Genomic DNA, 19,913 nt, shown 5'->3' with positions numbered 1-19,913 from the left:
CCCAGCACTATATATGATAAAAGCCCTGGGGAGGTGGTGGTCCCGAGGGCAGCGGGGGGGTGCATGGCCCCGCGCATAATATTTGTACACAGCCCTGGGGAAATGGTGGTCCCCAGGGCAGTAGGGGGTGCACGCCCCCCACTTATTAGTTATAAGCCTCGGGAAGTGGCGGTCCGGAGGGCAGCTCCCCAACACGCATTAAAATCGAAACGTCCCCAGGACCTGGTCTACCCGGGGGCTTCTCAATAACAAAGCGCAAGAGCCCGCGCTTCATTTTTTAAAAAAGTTTTTGCTGTGGCTGCCCCACCCCATCAGGATTTCGCTGCAAAACTTCAACCAAAAAATGCTTTTTAGCCCTGGGGGTTCCTCTGGGAGCCCACCACCAGAGCTAAAGAGGCAGGGTGTCTGTACCCTGGCCCCTTTTCTTTATTTTTAACCTTTTTTGTGGGATACGACTGAAGCTGAGACCCAACATAGCTTACAACACTTTCTTGTTGAAGTGTTGTCAGCCAACCAAGATCGGGAGGGGTCGCGAATCCTTTGCATCCCTATATATACAAATTTAAATTTCCTTTGATTTCTCTAAAACTACTGAACGGATTTACACCAAATACCAAAAAGACCTCTTTCTGGACCAAGAGCTACCTTTCTACCAGATTTGGTGTGATTCCGTCTAGTGGTTTCAGTGCTATCGTTGTTCAAAATCCCCATGGAAAAATGAATGGGGAAAACGTGTTTTGGGACGCTCCCTTTTTCTAGGCCCCTGCTTGACAGATCACCCCGAAACTTTGCAGACAGCAACTGAAGAGATGGCCGTTGTTTTTTGGAAACTTTTCTGAAGATTCATCAAATATCGCCAAAGTTATTAGCAAAACAAAAAAATATATTTCTATAGAAACTAGGTACTAACTATAACTATCTAGTGGCAACCGTCACTAGGTTTGATATATATATATATATATATATGTATATATATATATATATATATATATATGTATATATAAACCAACAAACAATGCCCAGAATGCGGAAGCCTCAGCACAGCGGTCCTGGTCGGGCTCCGAGACACCCAAAATCTTCACAGCAACAATCTGTTCAATCCAAGGATGACCAGGACACCTCCGTAGTGTAAATATTGCGATTGAATTCAGAAAATTAGTAACTCCAATGCGTTTCGGCCGCAGCCTTGGTCACGGATGGAGTGGGTGTGTATCATACAGATTTAAATAGCCAGTGAAATAAAAAACAGACAAACATACATCTCCATAAAATGTTAACTCAATAGCGGCGGCCACCTTAGAGTGTTCAAGTCATAATAATTGTGCACTGGATTTCTAATAATACCATTATACAGGGTGCTATATTCAATTATCACTTCACCCTTCTGTAGTCCATGTCAGAGATTTCAATAATATCAATGCCTTTTACAAAAAATGTAATGCATATTAATTAAATTATTAACCATCAAAACTGTAATAGTACTTAAATACCTCTTCTGAAAGCCCCAGTGGGCATAATTCATAATTCGATATTTAGATTGCACACCACACATAAGTATAATATATAAAACCCTGCAGAAGTTCTCTGTGTCTTAAACCCTATGTCCAACCATCTGCATACATATTTTACCTCAATAAAGATTATTCCTCAGCCACTATTATTGTTACATGTAATAACCCTAAAGAAAAAACACCCACACTCACTGAAAACATAAAAAAGGAACACAAATCCTTTCTCGTCACAGCTCACATTGTAATAATCCATTTACTTATCCCAAATGTATTCTCATCTCCTCACTTGAGTTCAACCCTACAGGATCTAGTGTCTCAAAATCTATTATTTATTTTGATTCCAAAATTCTTAAAGTTTGTTCCCAGTTTCCTCCTCGGTTGTTCAATTTTACCTGGTCATTCACTACAAACCTTAGTAAATTCTCATTACCAAAGTACACTTCGTGGGAATGTCTGGCTACTGGAAAGCTCCTATCATGATTTTTAACTGCTCGTGTGTGTTCCAGCACCCTCTTTTTCGCACAGTGAATCATGCTCCCTATGTATATCTTATCACATGGGGCATATTAGGCAGTAAACACAATATACAGTGTTGCAGTTAAAATTGCCTTTGATGGTAAACTCTTCCTGTCTGCCTGGTATTTTCAACTTTTTACAATTGCTGCTGTTCTTACAGGCTTTACACTTCATACGGCAATGGATTCCAAGTTCTACCACACTCTTCGTACTCTTCTCATGCATTATACAATTATGGCAAAGGTCGTCCTTAAGTGATCTACTTCTCTTGAATGTTACTTGTGGTCTGTCACTGATACATTTGCACAAAACTGAGTCTGTCTGCAATATATGCCAACTCCTATTCAAAATGCTGTGCACATTGAATGATTGGTCACTGTAGGTTGTAACAAATCTGATTGTTTCTTTCCCTTCTTCCTGATCCTTGTTCACCTTATGTAATAAATCATCCCTGCTCATTTTCTTCACCTTCTCTTTGGCTTGTCTGATGGTTTTGAAGCCATAACCTATTTCTTTTAATCTTTTACACATAACCTCACATTCCCGGTGGTAATCTGACAAATAGCTGCTGATTCTTCGAGCTCTTAACAGTTCCCGTATGGAATACTCTGTATTAAACTTACAGGATGTGCACTGTCAGCGTAGAGCAGGCTATTACCGGCCGTTTCCTTCCTATGCAACTTGGAAATCAGATTATTATTGTTTACTGTCACTACAACATCCAAGAACTTAATACTATTTGAACTAAGATGTTCGGTAAACCATAAATTAAATACATTGGTGTTCAAATTCTGGACAAATTCCATAGCCGACTCCTCATCACCTTTCCAGATTACAAATATATCATCAATAAACCGACACCATAGAATCACATTGTCCTCAAACTCTTTCATTGTTTCAGATACTTGCTCCTCCCACCAGCCCATGAACAGATTTGCATAACTAGGGGCAAAGCACGTACCCATGGCAGTCCCCTGCAGTTGTCTATATACTTGATTGTCAAAGATAAACATGTTAATCTTCAAACAAACATTTATCATATCACACAACATCTCCGTATGGAATAATAGCGAAATTGTCCTTGCTCTCAAATAGTGCCTAATCGCTCTTATTCCCAAATCATGATCAATGCTGGTGTACAGGCTAGTAACATCTAAAGTTAATAGTAAAAAGTCCTTTTCCCACTGAATTCCCTCAATGATTTAAAAAAAATGTGTAGTATCCTTCACATACAAAGGCACTGTTTCAACAAAGGGACGTAAAAAATAGTCAATATATTTTGTTCTCAAGAAGGGAGTTCATAGCTGAAACAATCGGTCTCCCAGGTGGGTCTACACTATCTTTATGGATCTTAGGTAAAAGATATAACATAGGAACTCTCTGATAATCACATTTCAAAAACAGATATTCCTCCCATTCCATTAAACCCCTCTCTCTCCAATCAGTAAGCATTCCATAATATTCGTCATTCATCTTTGTAACATCCTCCCAGCCAATTTTCATGTAACATTTGTTGTTGTTTAATTGCTTTTCTCCTTCTGCCAAATATTTATCAACATCCAGGACAACTACATTGCCCCCCTTGTCAGATTGTCTAATGACAATAGTTTGATCCTTTTTCAAATCTTGTAGGGCTTTCCACTGTGCCCCAGGCAAATTGTTGTTCCTCACATTCCTGGGATTAAATCTCATTTGCTTCAGATGCTTGGTCACCTCCCGCTCAAAGACTTCTAACGCATCACACTGAATAGCCGGTAAAAAGGTAGATTTAGGTTTGAAATTGCTTGGGCAAGTATCATCCAATCTCATGCCCAATACTTCCAAATTCAAGATTGGGTCTTCATGGGCTACTGAGCCATCATACAAATCTGTTAATGTATGTAAGACTTCAATATCAGAAATACATAGTTTACTATGGTCTTGTCCCATTGATGGCTTCTCACAACATTTAACCTTTGTATGATGCCATTTCTTCAACTTCAACTTTCTGATAAATTTAAAGGTGTCAATTCTTGTCTGAGTATAGTCAAAGTGCCCCGTGGGGCAAAAGGAAAGGCCCAAGGATAATAACCCCTCTTCTTCAGCAGATAATACTCTACTGGAGAGGTTGACGACATTCATTGTATTTATTTGCGGGCCCGAGTTACCACTCCCAAAGATTTTGTGCCGTCTTCTAAATCTTTTCTTCTTTGTTTGTCTATTCCTCTTCCTTTTCCTTTTGTTCCTCTCCCTCTTCCTCTCTGGGGATAAGATTCCTTGTATTGGTCTGTCCGCCACTGATTTAAAAGCCGAAATTGTTTAAAAAAATTAGATCTGTCAACAGCTTTATCCGATATCAAACCTTTGGCTAACACAGAATCAGACACATCGGATAAATTCCCATCTGAGACATCACTCTCCTCTTGCTCCCCAAGGGGCGCACTTCTCACTTCAATATCTTTCAATACCCGTCCCGTCATCTCTTCATTATACATATGATCGTATTTCCGATGAAAAGTTAAAATTCTTCCAGCCTGATAGTCCTTGAAGTCTTGTATAAATGTTCTTTGTTTTTTATTGGTAATTTCCTCCTCAAGCTTAGAAAGCTTTTTTTTTCCAAATTCCTCATAAATTCATCCAACACTTCCTGTGTAATGATCATTAACAGCTCCACTTTGATCTTCTCGATCTCATCCAAGATCTTACTTCTGTCCTTAATAGCATATTTAATCAGTATTTTCATCATATTCAGAGAACTTTGTTTAGAATTTTCCGCCCATTCCTCCAACAATTCCGGGTCCGGGTCCTCATATGTTGGTATCGTATAGATTCTTAGACCTCTTGGTACTCTTTCTACCTCAATATATCTTTGCAAAGACTCTGTCTCCCACCACTTAGATAGTTCCTTTTTGTGTAGTTTCTCCAATTCATCATACAACGTTTGTAGTTTCACCCCAGATCTCATATTACTGGGACGAGGTTGATTAGGTTGCAACTCATCCATCTGGGAAAAACATAATTTGTTTGATTTCTCCTTATGTCGAGCCTCCCAAGCAGAAGCCATAATTTCCGAATCAGCAATGTCCTATATAAATATATTCCTAACACTTTACATGGATGTGGGTATGAAGACGAGTCCATCTTCTGTACTACCCACTCTGTTCCTGCAGATTCCTTTAATGAATATCACACATGTGTCCAACCATGTCGAACCCCATTATAAATTGACCTCTTCAACAGGCAGTAAGGCACGAACGAATTTCACACTCCAATTATTGAGCTGTTATGAACCTATAAGTCACTTCAGCCTGTACACAGCGCTGTGCTTCAAGCCCTAATCCATCCCCAATACCAGACAAAGGCAATGGTCTCAGCTGTCACATTAACACCAAACACAGTCACTTATCTTAATTCCGAAGATAGGAAACCTAGCTGCTGGGTTGATCGGCTCTTCAATCCACACTCCACCGATTTCACACTCAAAACACGTATCTTGCCGAGTAGCGCGAGCTGCGTATCATGGGGCCAATCTCTCTCCCAAGTGTCGACATAGCCTCACGGGGAACTCCCTCCTTCATCATTGTACTCTGCAGTCGATCCCGCACTTTCAACATGTAAACCAACAAACTATTCCCAGAATGCTGAAGCCTCAGCACAGCGGTCCTGGTCGGGCTCCAAGACGCCCAAAATCTTCACAGCAACAATCCTTTCAATCCAAGGATGACCAGGACACCTCTTTAGTGTAAACATTGCGATTTAATTCAGAAACTTAGTAACTCCAACGCGTTTCGGCTGTAGCCTTGGTCACGGATGGAGAGGGTGTGTATCATACAGATTTAAATAGCCAGTGAAATAAAAAACAGACAAACATAGATCTCCATAAAATGTTAACTCAATAGCGGCGGCCATCTTAGAGTGTTCAAGTCATAATAGTTGGGCACTGGATTTCTAATAATACCATTATACAGGGTGCTATATTCAATTATCATTCACCCTCCTGGTAGTCCAAGTCAGACATTTCAATAATATCAATGCCTTTTACAAAAAATGTTATGTAATAGTAATTAAATACCTCTTCTGAAAGCCCCAGTGGGCATAATTCATAATTTGATGTTTAGGTTGCACACCACACATAAGTATAATATGTACCCTGCAGAAGTGCTGTGTGTCTTAAACCCTATGTCCAACCATCTGCCTACATATTTTACCTCAATGAAGATTATTCCTCAGCGACTATGATCGTTACATGTAATAACCCAAAAGAAAAAACTCCCACACTCACTGAAAACATAAAAAAGGAACAAAAATCCTTTCTCTATACAGCTCACATTATAATATAATAATCCATTTACTTATCCCAAATGTATCCTCATCTCCTCACTTGAGTTCAACCCTACAGGATCTAGTGTCTCAAAATCTATTATGTATTTTGATTCCAAAATTCTTATTCTTATTATGAATTATGCCCACTGGGGCTTTCAGAAGAGGTATTTAATTACTATTACAGTTTTGATGGTTGATTATTTAACAATTTAATATGTATTACATTTTTTGTAAAAGGCATTGATATTATTGAAATGTCTGACTTGGACTACCAGAAGGGTGAAGTGATAATTGAATATAGCACCCTGTATAATGGTATTATTAGAAATCCAGTGCCCAACACTCTAAGATGGCCGCCGCTATTGAGCTAACATTTTATGGAGATGTATGTTTGTCTTTTTTTATTTCACTGGATATATAGATATATGTGTGTGTATATATATATATATATATGTATAAATATATATATATATATATATATAATTAATTGTAGTTCACACTTTTTTACACCACAGCCTCCCTTACTCTTTTAGTTATTTATTTAGTTTGACATTGTAATATTCCGCCATGTTTTCTCTGTATAGCACACTGAAACCCCTGAGGCATACAATGTCAAAGAGCTAAATAGCACTTTTATATCTCACTTTCTTACATGTACTAGTGGTACTATTTACTTTTGTCTTTCCATTTTCCGGTTGCTTCTTTTATTCCAGTCCTCTCTGCTACGGGCGTGTCACCAACTGCACTTTTGTATTTTCATTTGCCTTGTACGTACATTTTTCTAAGTTTCCCATTTACCACTGCTGCTGGGATTTTCCCAGTTACACACCTTTACTTACCCTTACCCCTGGTGACTATTTTCATGCTGCAGAAACAATTTCCTTCTCTCCATAATTTCCACATGTACCATTTCCCCCACCGGAGCTATGGTATTTCTGTGGCAACGCTCTCTTTTCTTGGCAGTGCACGTTTTTGCTAACCTATTACCAGGCTTATTGTTACCATTTCTTTAAACTACCCTTAAAATTGGTTTTGCCTTCACTTGGAGCAGTATTCCTTTCTCACCTCATGCTTTTGGCTGTTAGATGCATCATTCTGTCCTTGAGGAAGTCATCCATTGGAATACATGAGGTATTATTTTACATCTGAAAAGTACCTTGAATTGCCACATTGTCACTTTTAGTTCTTTATCGCCTATGTGCATTCTAACTTTTTTTTTATTACTCATCCCGCACCCCGATATTGACAAGGCCAATGGGTCTTACTTTAACATACATGCAAAATATGCAAACAGCATTCCCGATTGTTTGTGTTTGCTTGCATTGAATCTTCAAAGCTGGACCTATTGGCTTTGCCAATGCTTGTTACTGTTTTCTCTCTTGCTGCATTATTGTGAACCCCCGTCTCCCTGCAACACAATTGATGTTTTAATTCCTTTTTTACCTTGTTGTTGGTATTTTCACTGTTACAACTCGGGGTTTATACTCCTTCAGCTGATAATTTGATAATATTCTCAGTTGTTGTGTGGTATCTACAATGTCCACGTTTGACTTTTTATCTACCCCTCCCCTGCATGCTCTTATACTACTAATGTTCTCTATAGCTTTGTGCCTTTTTACCACCGCATCACTGATACAATTCCAGGTTAAACAATTTTCTTCTCTCTTTTCATCATATGGATGTGACTTTCTCCCCAGTAACACCCGACCCACACTGCTGCTCGGATTAGCAATTTAACACATCTGCTGTGTTTTTAACCATACGTCGTTACTGCAGATGTTTTCCCACATTACAATCCTGTACGTCTTATTAGAGTCGATCCAATCCAGTCCACCCCAATGCAATCCTCCCCCACCACTATCCAATTCTCCCCACTCAGTTCAATCCACCACACTCAATCCAGTCCACCCCCCCCCCAGTGGACCCAACACCAATACAATCCACTCCATGCCAATCCACCTCACCTCAGTGCAATCCACTCTAATCCACCCCACCCAGATCCAACCCAGTCCACTCTCTCTCAATCCACTACACCCCAATACAGCCCACTCCAGTCCACCCACCCCAACCCTGTATAGTCCAACGCACTCTAATCCAATCCATCCAGCCTACCCCCCTCCAATCCACCCCACTCCAATCAACACCACCTCGCTCCAGTAAACCACACCCCGCTCCACACCATCCCACTCCACTCCAATCCACCCCAATCAAATACAACACCCTCACTTCAATCTAATCCACCCCACTCCAATTCAACCCATCCCAGTGTAGCCCACCACACCTCAATCCACCTCACTCATGCAACCCACCCCTCTCTATTCCAATCCACCTCACTCTATCCCAATCCATTCCACCCCACCATATCCCAGTCCACCCCACACCAGTTCTGTCCACCCCACCTCAATCCAATCCCCCTACTACAGTCCAATCTACCCCACTCCAATGCACTCTAGTCCAATCTAATACATACCACTCCAACCCACCCCACTTCACTCCAATTCAATCAACCCCACCCCTATCAATCCAATCTAATCCACCCCACTTGAATCCACCCGTCCACTCACTCATTTCAATCCAAGTCACCCCACACCAAACCACCCCACCCAATCCGCCCCACTCTATCCCAATCTAATCTACCCCAATCCAATCCACCCCGCTACCTCAGTCCACTGCAACCCACTCCACCCTGTTTCACACCACTCTACGACATTCTCTGCAACTGAACTTTACCCCCTTCTACGACACTCTACTCCCCCTACTCCACTCTACGACACCCCAACAAATCAACTTTAGAACACACTACTCCCCCACTCCACTCTGACACTCCATGCCACTAACGTTTAGCCGTGCTGAAGAGCAGCTACATTGGTGTGCAAGATAGCAAAACACATTGCCAATAGCTCTTGTATAGGCGAGACCTATTGGCTTTGCCAATGCTTGTTTTACTTGTGATAACATGCCTGGTGCCTGCATACTCCACGTGGATCATTGGGACCTATATCCACAGATCCATTTATCCCTGATATATTTAAGATGTATTTCCCTTTAACCCAATTTCCTTTATAAGTGATTATCCTTTATCTCGTATATGTTTTAGTTTAATTGAGCAACACGTGCCTTACTTGGTACGTATGTTGTATTTCCCTAATTTGCCCAGCATTTCACTGAACGCCACTTTAATCCCTCGCCTGGTATTTATCCTATACCAGATTTGCCCACTAATTTTGTGGTGAGTCGGTATCAGGGACATCTTTCGGTTCTCGTGGTTTAGATGTGCCTGTTATGCATCACTCACCCGTGTATTTACTTCCCAACTCTTTTCCCTTTCCTGGTATTTACCCGGTATTTCACATGCCTCTTTCCATCATTTTACCTTGTGTGTGCTTAGTTCCTATGGTTCCGTGAGATGAGAATGACAACGTTTCAGTTCTCCTCGGCAGCGACTCCCCCACAGCCCCCTTACTCCTCTCCCAGTAGTTGCCCTTTCGGCCCCCTCCTAGTGTGTGTCTTGCATTTCCCCACACCAGTTACCGCTGACTCTTGACGAGGAGCATATTTTAGTTACCATTGTTGAGCAAGCCCTCCTCTGACCTCTTCCCCATTCTCCTGGTATTAACCCCTCCTACCCTCTCTCAATATGTGTGTCTGTATTTGCACATTCACTTTCCACTCTTGTTGGTGGCGATAAACAGGTTCCATGTCCCAAAAATCAGTGGTTCCACTCAGCCCTATTTAACCTTTCAGCGTGTGGTGTTTACTTGCCCTTAGGCCTCTCTCATGATATGTGTTCTATACTTGCCCACCTCTCGCTTCACTACTGCCATTGACAATGTTCGTATACGAATAAGCCCTCCCACCTATTCCCTTTTTGTTATTTACTTCGTGTATTTATTCTACTTGCTCCCTCCAAGCACGTGTCCTGCATTACACCAAGCCCTTTATACTCTCGATGATGATGGGCACATCCGATTTTGCATTTTGCGAATTTCTTAACCATTGTATTTACCCTTCATTTCCCCTTCGTGTTCCTCGCATAATGAGCCCAATATTCCCCTAACCCCGTGCCCACTGCTTCTGGTGATGGGTATGTTTCACTTTACATAAATTATAACGTTTCCCTCCGTCCCCTTTATCTCACTCCTGCACTTACTCCCAGTACTTACCCCTGCAATTGCCCTATCTGCTACCACCAGCACGGGCCATGTATTGCTCCACTCTCCTTTTCCCCCCTGTGCTGTAGGCTATAGGCACGTCTCAGTTTCCCTAGATCAACAAGCCACCCTCGTTCCTCCCCCCTCCGCCGGTATTTACACCTGGTATTTACCATGTACTTGCCTATGGTGGTTCCCCTGCAAATGCCCTTCCTGTTCCCTCCACCATGTGCTTCATATCTGCCTCCCAATACTCGCTGGTGATGATGAGCATCCTTCACTTATTTTACCCCCAACCGACCACCCCCCCCTCACCCCCCACCAAGTTCCTTTCCTTTGCCGGTATCTGTCCAGTACGTGCCTATGGGGGCTTCCCTTTATTTGCCCTTCATGCCCTCCCCCTGCGTGTGCCATGTCTTTCATATTACGATCTTCACAGTCGCTGGTAACGATAGGCACTGTTCACTTTGTCTATCCCCCTCCACCGGCAAATTCTTCTCTTCCGCCGGTATTTGCCCTGTGTTTGGCTATAGTGTTCTTCCTATATTTGCCCTTCATGCCCCTCTCCTGCGTGTCCCATGCGTTTCTTGGGCCCCTCTCCACTCTCGCTGGTGTCGTCGGGCACACTGCACTGCCCCGGGGTTAGGGAGCCACTCCTCAGCCCTCTCCTCCCTTCTGCTGGTATTTACCCCGGTATTTACCCTGTATTTCCCCGCCACCCCCGCCCCTCCCTCGGCGGTGACGCTGTATCATGTGCATGTTTTAGTTCCCATGGTTCAGTGAGGCCCGCTCGCCCCACCCCGTTCCTCTCGCTGTCTCCGCTCCACTTCAATACATGAAGGGAAAAAAAACCATGAGAAAATGCGCCCCAGAATAGAAGGAATCGAACCCCAATAAACCGGGCTCCTGGGGGGCGGGGAGCAGGGGGAGCCGACACCCCCGCCGAGAAGCAGCCGAAGCCTCCGCAGGGCACCGACGAGGGCGCCGAATACACCCGGAGCAGACCCCGAGGAGGGGGTGGAAAAGGGGCTGGAAAAAAGCAAGGGGGAGACGGCAGCCTGAAATCCCGGGAAAAAGAGGGGCCTGCACGGAAGGAAAGCGCCCGAGGAGGAAGAGGAAACGAGAGGCCGAAGGACGGGCAGGAGGGCGGCCGAATATTTCCGAAATATTCGATATATCCTCGAGCCCGGGCCCAGCCTCGGCGGAGAAAATGCTCTGAGCAGAAACTTGGATCCTATTTTTCCTGCCAGAGAAGGGGGGAAAAAACCCGAGGCCGCGGGCTGGAGCCGAGCCCTGTAGGCCTTCCCTAAGAGATTGGGGGTGCATTTTCGCCGGGGGAGGGCCAGCCCCTGTTTTCTTGTATTTTGGTGGTGTTTATTATTATTATTATTTTTTTTTAATTGAGGGGAGGCACCGTCAGGCTGGGGATCTCTGGGCGTCCGCTCGCCGGACCCCCCCTTCCCGGTGCATCTCGGTAAGGAGGGGGCCCTTTCCCCAGGAGAAGAGGGGGCACTTACAGGGCGGAAATCGGTGCAGTCTGCTCGGGGTTCAGTAAGGGCGAAGGGGGACCCTCGAAAGCGGTGGGGCGGTAGAGGCCCTTGCCCCGGCGTGAGTCAGTTCACTCCATTCAAGCTTCTCTTTTTTGTGTGCGTTTGTCACCCCTAGACGTTTTGGGGACCGGGCCCAGAGATTGCATTATTGTAGGGCTAAAAATTAAGCAGAGGTGAAGGGGTTTGGTCTATTTTTTTGTAAATACGTAATATGGCACACGTTTGTTAGTAGTTTGGGCACAGAAGGTGGAAAATCATTTTTTGAAAAAAAAAAAAAAAAATACGAAAAAGAGGGTGTTGGTGAGGAGGAGGGAGCCGCGGGCCCGTGCGAGGCGCCGGGAGGAGGCGCCGCCGCCGCTGACAGGAAGAGGCCCGGCCGCTCCCGCCGCTCCCCTGCCCCCTCTCCCCGCGGCCCTCTGCCCCCGGCTCTCGCTGCAGTCCGCCGCCCCGGCCCTTTCCCCCGGGCAGCATGGGGTGCCTGGGCAACAGCAAGACCGAGGACCAGCGCAACGAGGAGAAGGCCCAGCGAGAGGCCAACAAGAAGATCGAGAAGCAGCTGCAGAAGGACAAGCAGGTCTATCGGGCCACGCACCGCCTGCTTCTGCTGGGTAAGAGGGGGTGCCAACCTTGGGTGGAGGGGCTCGGGGGCCGCTGGTGGTAATGTAATGGGGCAGGGCCTGCGACTGGGTTTGACAGAAGAAAGTCACTGCTTAAACCCGCTCTATATCGGGGAGGGTAATAGGGCACCGCCTGCGACAGGGAACGGCCAGGAGAGAGGCACTGGTTGAAAGCTGGGGGCGCTGCCTGCTACTCCTGGGGGCTGTAGGCATCCTTGATAAAGACTCTCATAGATGTATTTTTTTTTTTGGGGTGGGGGTACACCTGGGAAGGTTTGGGGGCCTCATTGATAGGAGGATGGCCGAGCACAACCAATGTTGTTTCCATAGAAGAAGATAGCCGGGTGGGGGTGAATTGACGAGGCAGCATAGGGTGGCCATTCAGAAGGGTTAATTGCCTCAGGGAGCATGTATTATGTCAGCACACTGGGGTATAGCCGTCTGCTTCGGTAAGGGGAACACACAGCCTTGATGTTGAGTAATGGATGGGAATCTCAGTGTTTTCTTCTGACTGTAGACGCACCCCGCTTGCTGTACAGCATGCACACTGTTGGCCACCTGCTGCTGTGTAATGGAGTACACAGTACATGGTGCTATGATGGGTCACCCACTTCCTTCTGTAAGTTAAGCGGGTACATCCTTCCTGCTGCTTGATGTCTAAGGGGTGAGGTGGGGATCACATTCATGTAGGCTAGCTGCGACTAGGTGAGGGCGCGCACACTTCCTGATTCTTTAACTTATTGTGCTGGCACTGTCTGCTGCTGGGTAAGTGTTCACAATCCACCTACCGTTTGTTGGGTGAGGGTGCATGCACCACCTGCTTGTCCTGTGCACGGGGCACTTGTTGCTTTGAGGTGCAGGGTAAGAGGACACGCTGCCTTTCATTGCTGAGTAAGTGAATAGATGCTGACTACCGGGTTTGGTTGTCTCCAGTTCCTTATTTTGCCTAGATGGGGCACATACAACCTGTTGCTTAATAAGATTGTCAGTAACTTTAGGGACAAATACATAAGGACCCCTAATTTTCCAGCCCAGGCTGCCGCTGCATCATGGCGTGTCAGCACCCTGTGCTGATTACTGAGCTTAGGTCGGGGTGGTATCATCAAATATGAGGCAGAAGGTAGGCTACTTGCTGTTTTTGGGAAGGGGTACAGGCTGCTGCTAGGCAACCAGGAGAGACACCTTTCTGTACTGGTGAGTATTGCCTATTTGACGACTGGGCATGCACTCGCTGTCTGCTCGTGACTGGGGGGGAGGGGGGGGAAGCTGCATCTTGCCTCTTGGACTGTAAGTTATGCCACCTGCTGTTAACCTTAAATGGTTGCTTCAGCAAACCTGAGTCCAGTATTCTGGGTCACAAGTTGGCAGAGAGGTCATTTCCTTTCGACGTGTAAGAGGTGGTGTGCATTCTGGACAAAGGGGATGTACCCTCTTGGTAGCGTGACACATGCTGCCTGCTGGCTTAAGGTTTATGTGCATTTTCTATTGCTACTTGTTGAAGGGAAACACCCTACACTTGTGATAAGAGGATCTTGCGTCTCAGCGAGTGGCAACATGGCCTCCTGCTGATACTTTTAAAGGTGTATTTTGCATGTTGCTGGATAAGTTGGGATGTCGTCACTTTCCGTTGGATTTGAGGGAACCCACTCCCTGCTGTTGCAGGTCAAGCTGGAGTGGGCTTGATGGTTCCTGCTGTTAAAGCCGCAAAAAAAACAAAGTTGCAAAGGTTGTTAAGTAAAGTATATAATGGGGTTATAATGTTTGCCTGGTGTGCACCTGGTTTACTTCTGTGTAGGGGACAGCATCGTTTGCAGCTGCTGAGGGATCATACACCTGTTAAGGAAGAGTACACGTTTCCTACGAGTTGCACAAGTGAGATACAGGAACTTTTCTACTTGGGCTGCCCACTAACATCTCTTGATCAAACAAATGGATTTTGGCTTTCCCAGGCTTATGGGTACAATGGTTGGTACAGCAGCGTTTCCCGTCACCTGCTGTGGCTTGAGGGATCTTGCTACTTCATTGGGTGTAATTTTTTAAAACCTAAAACAGCAGCAGCATAGAGATCGGTTACTTAGTCTAGACAGTGAACTTTTCAAAAATGTTAATTATTGGGAACAAAAATTGATCCCAGAAAAGCGTACAAAGAGCAGCCTAAACAAATGCACTTTGAAAAGCAGTTTATTCACCTGGTTACTGGCAAGCAGATCCAGAAGCCAAGTGACAAAAGTACTCTTGTGCACAGAGTGGATCACACTGTGCTCAAAGAAAGAGCACCAGCTGTGTGTGAAGCTAGAAACCTATGACCAATGGGGTCCCAGTAGTTTGTTCAAATTTAGGACACAACACTCTAGAAATTTGAAGAGGTATTTATTCCCAGTTCAAAATGGTTTGATGGTTAAGGCATTTCAATGCCAGGTAATTGAAAGGGCCATTAGCAGGACAATAGATTTAGAAGGCCAGAACATGTGTATTTGCAATGGAAATAGTACAATTCACAGATAAGGATAAAAAGCAGTAGAAATCACATTGTACCAAAGAATTCAAAAAGCTATTTAAAAATAAAAAAAAATAAAGCAGAAAGGACTTGGCCGTCTGGCCCTCTGCTGCTGGTTAATATAAGGAGAAGTTAACTTGCTGCCCATAAAGATGGATTCACCTTTTTGGTTTGCAGGACATGAGTCAATTGTTCCGCCTACTGTTCGTGACTAAGTGATTTGGAGGAGGAGGCATGCAGTACCTGTTGCTGCTGAATAAGTGCAGCAGTGCCTTTTAGATAGCGGTGAGACCCGCTTGTTTAATGCGAGCTTGCTACGGATGGTGTTGTGGTAGTGGACATCATCCAGGTTCCCGGATGGACTCCTTATAGTCTGTGAACGTGACTCCAGCCCCTGCTTGGTGGAAGGGATTGCGTGGCCTTAACAAATACTATAGCTATTTATTGTAGCACTGGACAACTATGATCTACCTGCTACATGAAGGTAAAGGGAGCAAGGCCCTCTTTGAGGTATATAGAAAGGATACATATTCTCTATCTCTTTTTAGTAGATGCCAATTGAGGGGACATGCACACTGCTTTTTGTTGAGGCTTGGCCCATGGCCAGAAGGGACACCACAGCTTACTGCTAGTTTGTAAGGGCTGCCTTGGGAGGAGACGCTTTACCGGGTAAGGCCATGCCTCGAGGGGAGTGCACGCTACTTGCAGTCACTGTACCAGCAACAAGCATATGTCACACAAGCTCAATATGCATTTTCCATTGTAAAGTGTAAATAATGTTGGCTGCTGCTGCTTATGGGTGAACCATGAGAGATGCATCTGATGGGTGACTAAAATAAGATATGATTGGTGAATCCTTTGGGATTAATGCTGTCTAATGTGGGTAAGATTTAAGTTAGAGGGAGCTTTTAAATGTGTGGGTTACCTCCTACCACATGTGGAAGAAAGCCCACACTGGTTCATATAACCAGTATCTAGATAAGTGGCAGAAGAGTGAGCAGGGAGTAGAGCTGATTCTCACTGTCTAGTTTTCCTGGTTTATAGTTAAGTGACGTGCAGTGGGGCTTGTTGATGGTCATTTCCTAAAATTAGTAACGTACCTGGTTCTTGTGCCTGCCCTGGTTTGTGCTGTGTGTGCTGCCTCAAGAGATGGTTCTCAGTTAGCCATTGTGTGTAGATTATTTGTCCCAAAGCGAGGATATTAATTGGCTGGATGATGGAGAAACATTTAAACGTTCAGTTGCTGTAGATAACATAGATTTCCTGAGATGGGACGGAAAAAGTAGCAATAGTTGTTTATCAGATGGGCAGAGAGTGGAAGAATGCAGCTACCAATTGATGCTGGGTAGGGTCACAAATGCAAAAAAGATGCAGATAATTCTGGGTAGTTCCCAAGTTTAGGTGGAGAGCAGCGCCTGTATAGAGCACCCTACAACACCAGCAGCACACTAAATTTATTCACCAAAACTGCCTGTTTTTCTAGCTTGTCTTTTTGTTGGTAGGACGAAACATTGAAGATGACCGTGCCCTGATGGCTGTGGAGGGTCTTAACTGTGGAAGGGATCTGTAGCAGGCCTGCCCTGAAGAGCATAGTTTGATGTTGAGATCACTAAGATATGCAGTGAGCCAGAGAGTGGGCAACGGTAGAGGAATGGAAAATAGGCTTTTAAGAGTCAAGTAAAACATTGGTGGGGTTACATAATTTAGAGGGAAAACACTTCTCATCACTTGTAGAAGATTGCCTGGCGCAATTTGCAAGCAAACGAACTGTCCAGCGACAGTGCTTAGTAAGATAAATGAATGAGTGAAGCAGGATCTCACGATTACCCTTTTGACCTTCTTCAGCTGGTCTTTTTTCATCTGTAGCTCAAGCAAGGACTCTTAAGCATCTTACTAGACTCCAAAAACCCTGACCCTGATCAGTTATTTCAAATGAATTAACACTGAAACTTCTTCGTTTAAAAAACAAACAAACAAAAAACACTTTATGTGCAATTTAGATCCGGACATCAACACTATGCAACTTTGGACCATGTTAAGACATGTTTGGCTGTCTGATATCATGATTTCATTGAGGGTACAATTTAACAAAAAATAGATTTACCTTCTGATTACTGGTAAAACAATGTGTTGCTTCCTGGGGCTTATTTCATCTCGCTACCTTCCAATCCGGCATTTAAAGTGAAATGTTAACAATCAGATTCCCTTGTTGAAATGGGCTAGCTGGTGGCACAGCTCTTTGGGTCATTTAGGATATCCTGCGAAACGCAAAGTGGAACTCTGACTGCTGTCCTCATCATCACCACACAATGCATATATATCTATCTCATTCTTTCTGTATCAGTGTCTGATAGAATTGCGTTTTTGAGATGCAGTTTATTATTTATTGGCTGCTACTTTGTCTCCACTTTGGGGTGTGGGTTTTAGGTATCTTTGTGGATGTAATCATTGGACTCTTTCTGGTGTGGAAGACCCTACACCTTGTGCCGAAATCGCATGTTAACTCCAAAACTATTTTTTTTTCTTTCATTTTTCCTAGTCTTATTTTGGTTGTTGTAGCCATCCCATTTATATGACCACTCTACTCGTAACCAGTTGTAGCTGATGGTATTTTCGGTGATATCACTTTCTTGATGATCTTTTGTCATGCTAGTAAAATGAAATTAAACATTAATTAACACTTATTTTTGCTTTACTGAGGATAAATAACATTTTCTCTCTCCTTCGGTTCAATTCACACCTCTTTGATTTTTCTAAATTCTGCTTAGCTTTTGTAGAGTTCAGTAAGTCAAACGGTGTGTAAAGAAATGTTCCTTTTTAATGCAGCAGAAATGGCAATTGCATTCCGAATGCTCAAAGATGCTTGACATAAGATTTTCATATCTTGACTTGGCAAGCATTCTTCCCAGATGGCTTATGGTCGCTTCATCTTTATCTCGTCTGCCAAGCATAGTGCTTCGTACATTTATGCACTTCTCTTATTTGGTGAAATATTTCTCCATTCCAACTCAAAGTTCGCCTGATTTTGAGGGCTGCTCAGTATTTCAGTGGCATGACTTTATTGCAATTGGACGTATTTGAATTTTGCTATGCTTCTGGCTGTGCCTTGAACTAGATTTCCCGAGAAGAGCACCTTCTTTCATTTCAGGGTAGCTCTAAAAATATTTAACTTTCAGCAAACAAAGTATCCGCCGGAGTGCTAAAAATATTTTTTCATACTTCTCTCCTTTGTTTTTGTTTGTGTGCGTGTGTGTTTTTTTTTTTTTTAACATCCCAAGGATTTAGAAGTTTGCGTGACATCTGGCATTGTCCCACAAATGTGGAAGGGACCTAGTGGCATGTGGTTGATGTGGTAATGAGATGCAAGGTTTGTATGAGATGGAGAAAGCGGAAAGCCAAGAGTGTGAAAACATATTAGTAGAGTAAGGTGAGAAGGGACGAGCTAAGTGTGTACCCAAGTGACATGTGGCTATGATTGGAGTCTTAAGTCCACAGCAGTGTCATTGGTACTTAGCAAGTCCAAGGTAGAGATATAGAAGGGTTTCCGAAACTTGGTGACGTGCCAGTTGGTGCATTTTTCACTTACTTTTGATTTGGATTAGGCATTGGAGCTAGATACTTGTAGGGCAATCCATTGTGGAAAGGCATTGTCAGGCTTTGTGGTTTGAATGGTGTTAAAATATCACCTGTTGCTCCTGATATTAAGTTCAGGCCGAAACTGAGAATGAGGTAGGCTGCATGATAGGTAGAAGCAAGTGTAAGAGGCTGAGCTAAGTGTGGTATGGTTAGACAAAGGAGAAGCTGTGCATGGAGAGCCTGCAGAAAAGCAATTCACCATGGTTTAAAGACAAACGTAGCATTTGCAAATTGAGTAGATTATGAGGTACTTTAGTTGAGGGCCCTGATGAGAACTAATTTAGGAAGCTTAAAAGTATAATGTCCTCGTGCAGATTCCTGAGAGGTACTACTTCTGACACAATTGGAGCCATCACATTGGTATCTTTAGAAATCTGTTGAAGCAAGACTAGTGTGTATGACTGACTTGGAGGTAAGGCTGAAGGATAATACTGTATGATCGAATATGGAGAAGGCTTGTTGTAATTTAAAATTGGAAGGGGCTGGCTGGCTGGGTGGAATGGCATTGAGAATAGATAAGTTATGGGGCTTCCTTTCCTGGCAGTATATTGAGCGGCAGGTGGACATTGATGACAGGTCCCAAAATACCTGCAGACTTGATCAAAACTTCCTGTGTAGAATGCAGTAGGAGTGCCCCTCCACAGTTCACACACCTGATATGCTAGGCTTTGGGTTTGTTTGGACCGTGCGCACTTGGGTAAAAAAGAGTTACCTGTCTACTATGATACCATGCAAGCTCTCTTGGGCTGTGTTTAGCAGAGTCTTGGGTCGGCAATGTTAGCAGGATACAGGTGCAGGCATGGACCACGCGTAAACACAGCAGTGGAGCAGATGAGGAGCTCAATAGTTGGGGGAACATGGATAGCTACTATAGGAGGCGGAATGCACCTGTGTATCTTTTGACATGCCGTAATGGTTATTTCTCTGTTGTAGACATTAAAAGATGTTGAAACGCGTATTTCATTTAGTTCCATGCAACACTTTTGTGGTTGAGAAGTGCTATAGATACCAGAATGTACTGTTATCCAGTTCATTGGGACTCGTTTATGGGACTCCTGGAATTTAGATTTGAAACTCTGACCTTCACTTTATGCATAAATAGTTGTTATAGGCACCTTGGCCTGCAGAGCAAA

General features: G+C 44.0%; 1 protein-coding gene across 4 annotated transcripts in view; it reads left to right on the top strand.

The window, feature by feature from the left end:
- The window catches only part of GNAS (GNAS complex locus), a 788,088-nt gene that overhangs the window by 356,152 nt on the left and 412,023 nt on the right, over positions 1–19,913 (top strand). For 2 of the 4 annotated variants that reach the window (XM_069243433.1, XM_069243432.1), the window contains exon 1: positions 12,360–12,638. The exons of the other annotated variants lie outside the window; for them this stretch is intronic. In XM_069243433.1, the coding sequence (XP_069099534.1) occupies positions 12,500–12,638 (139 nt within the window). In that variant the 5' untranslated portion in view covers positions 12,360–12,499. Of the gene's footprint in view, positions 1–12,359; positions 12,639–19,913 lie in introns of those variants that run through there. 4 annotated transcript variants of the gene reach the window in all.

This window comes from Pleurodeles waltl, chromosome 7 (genome assembly GCF_031143425.1).
Source record: "Pleurodeles waltl isolate 20211129_DDA chromosome 7, aPleWal1.hap1.20221129, whole genome shotgun sequence".
NCBI lineage: Eukaryota > Metazoa > Chordata > Amphibia > Caudata > Salamandridae > Pleurodeles > Pleurodeles waltl.
The sequence above is the reverse complement of the archived record's forward strand: the minus strand, read 5'-3'. Positions and strand labels throughout refer to the sequence as shown.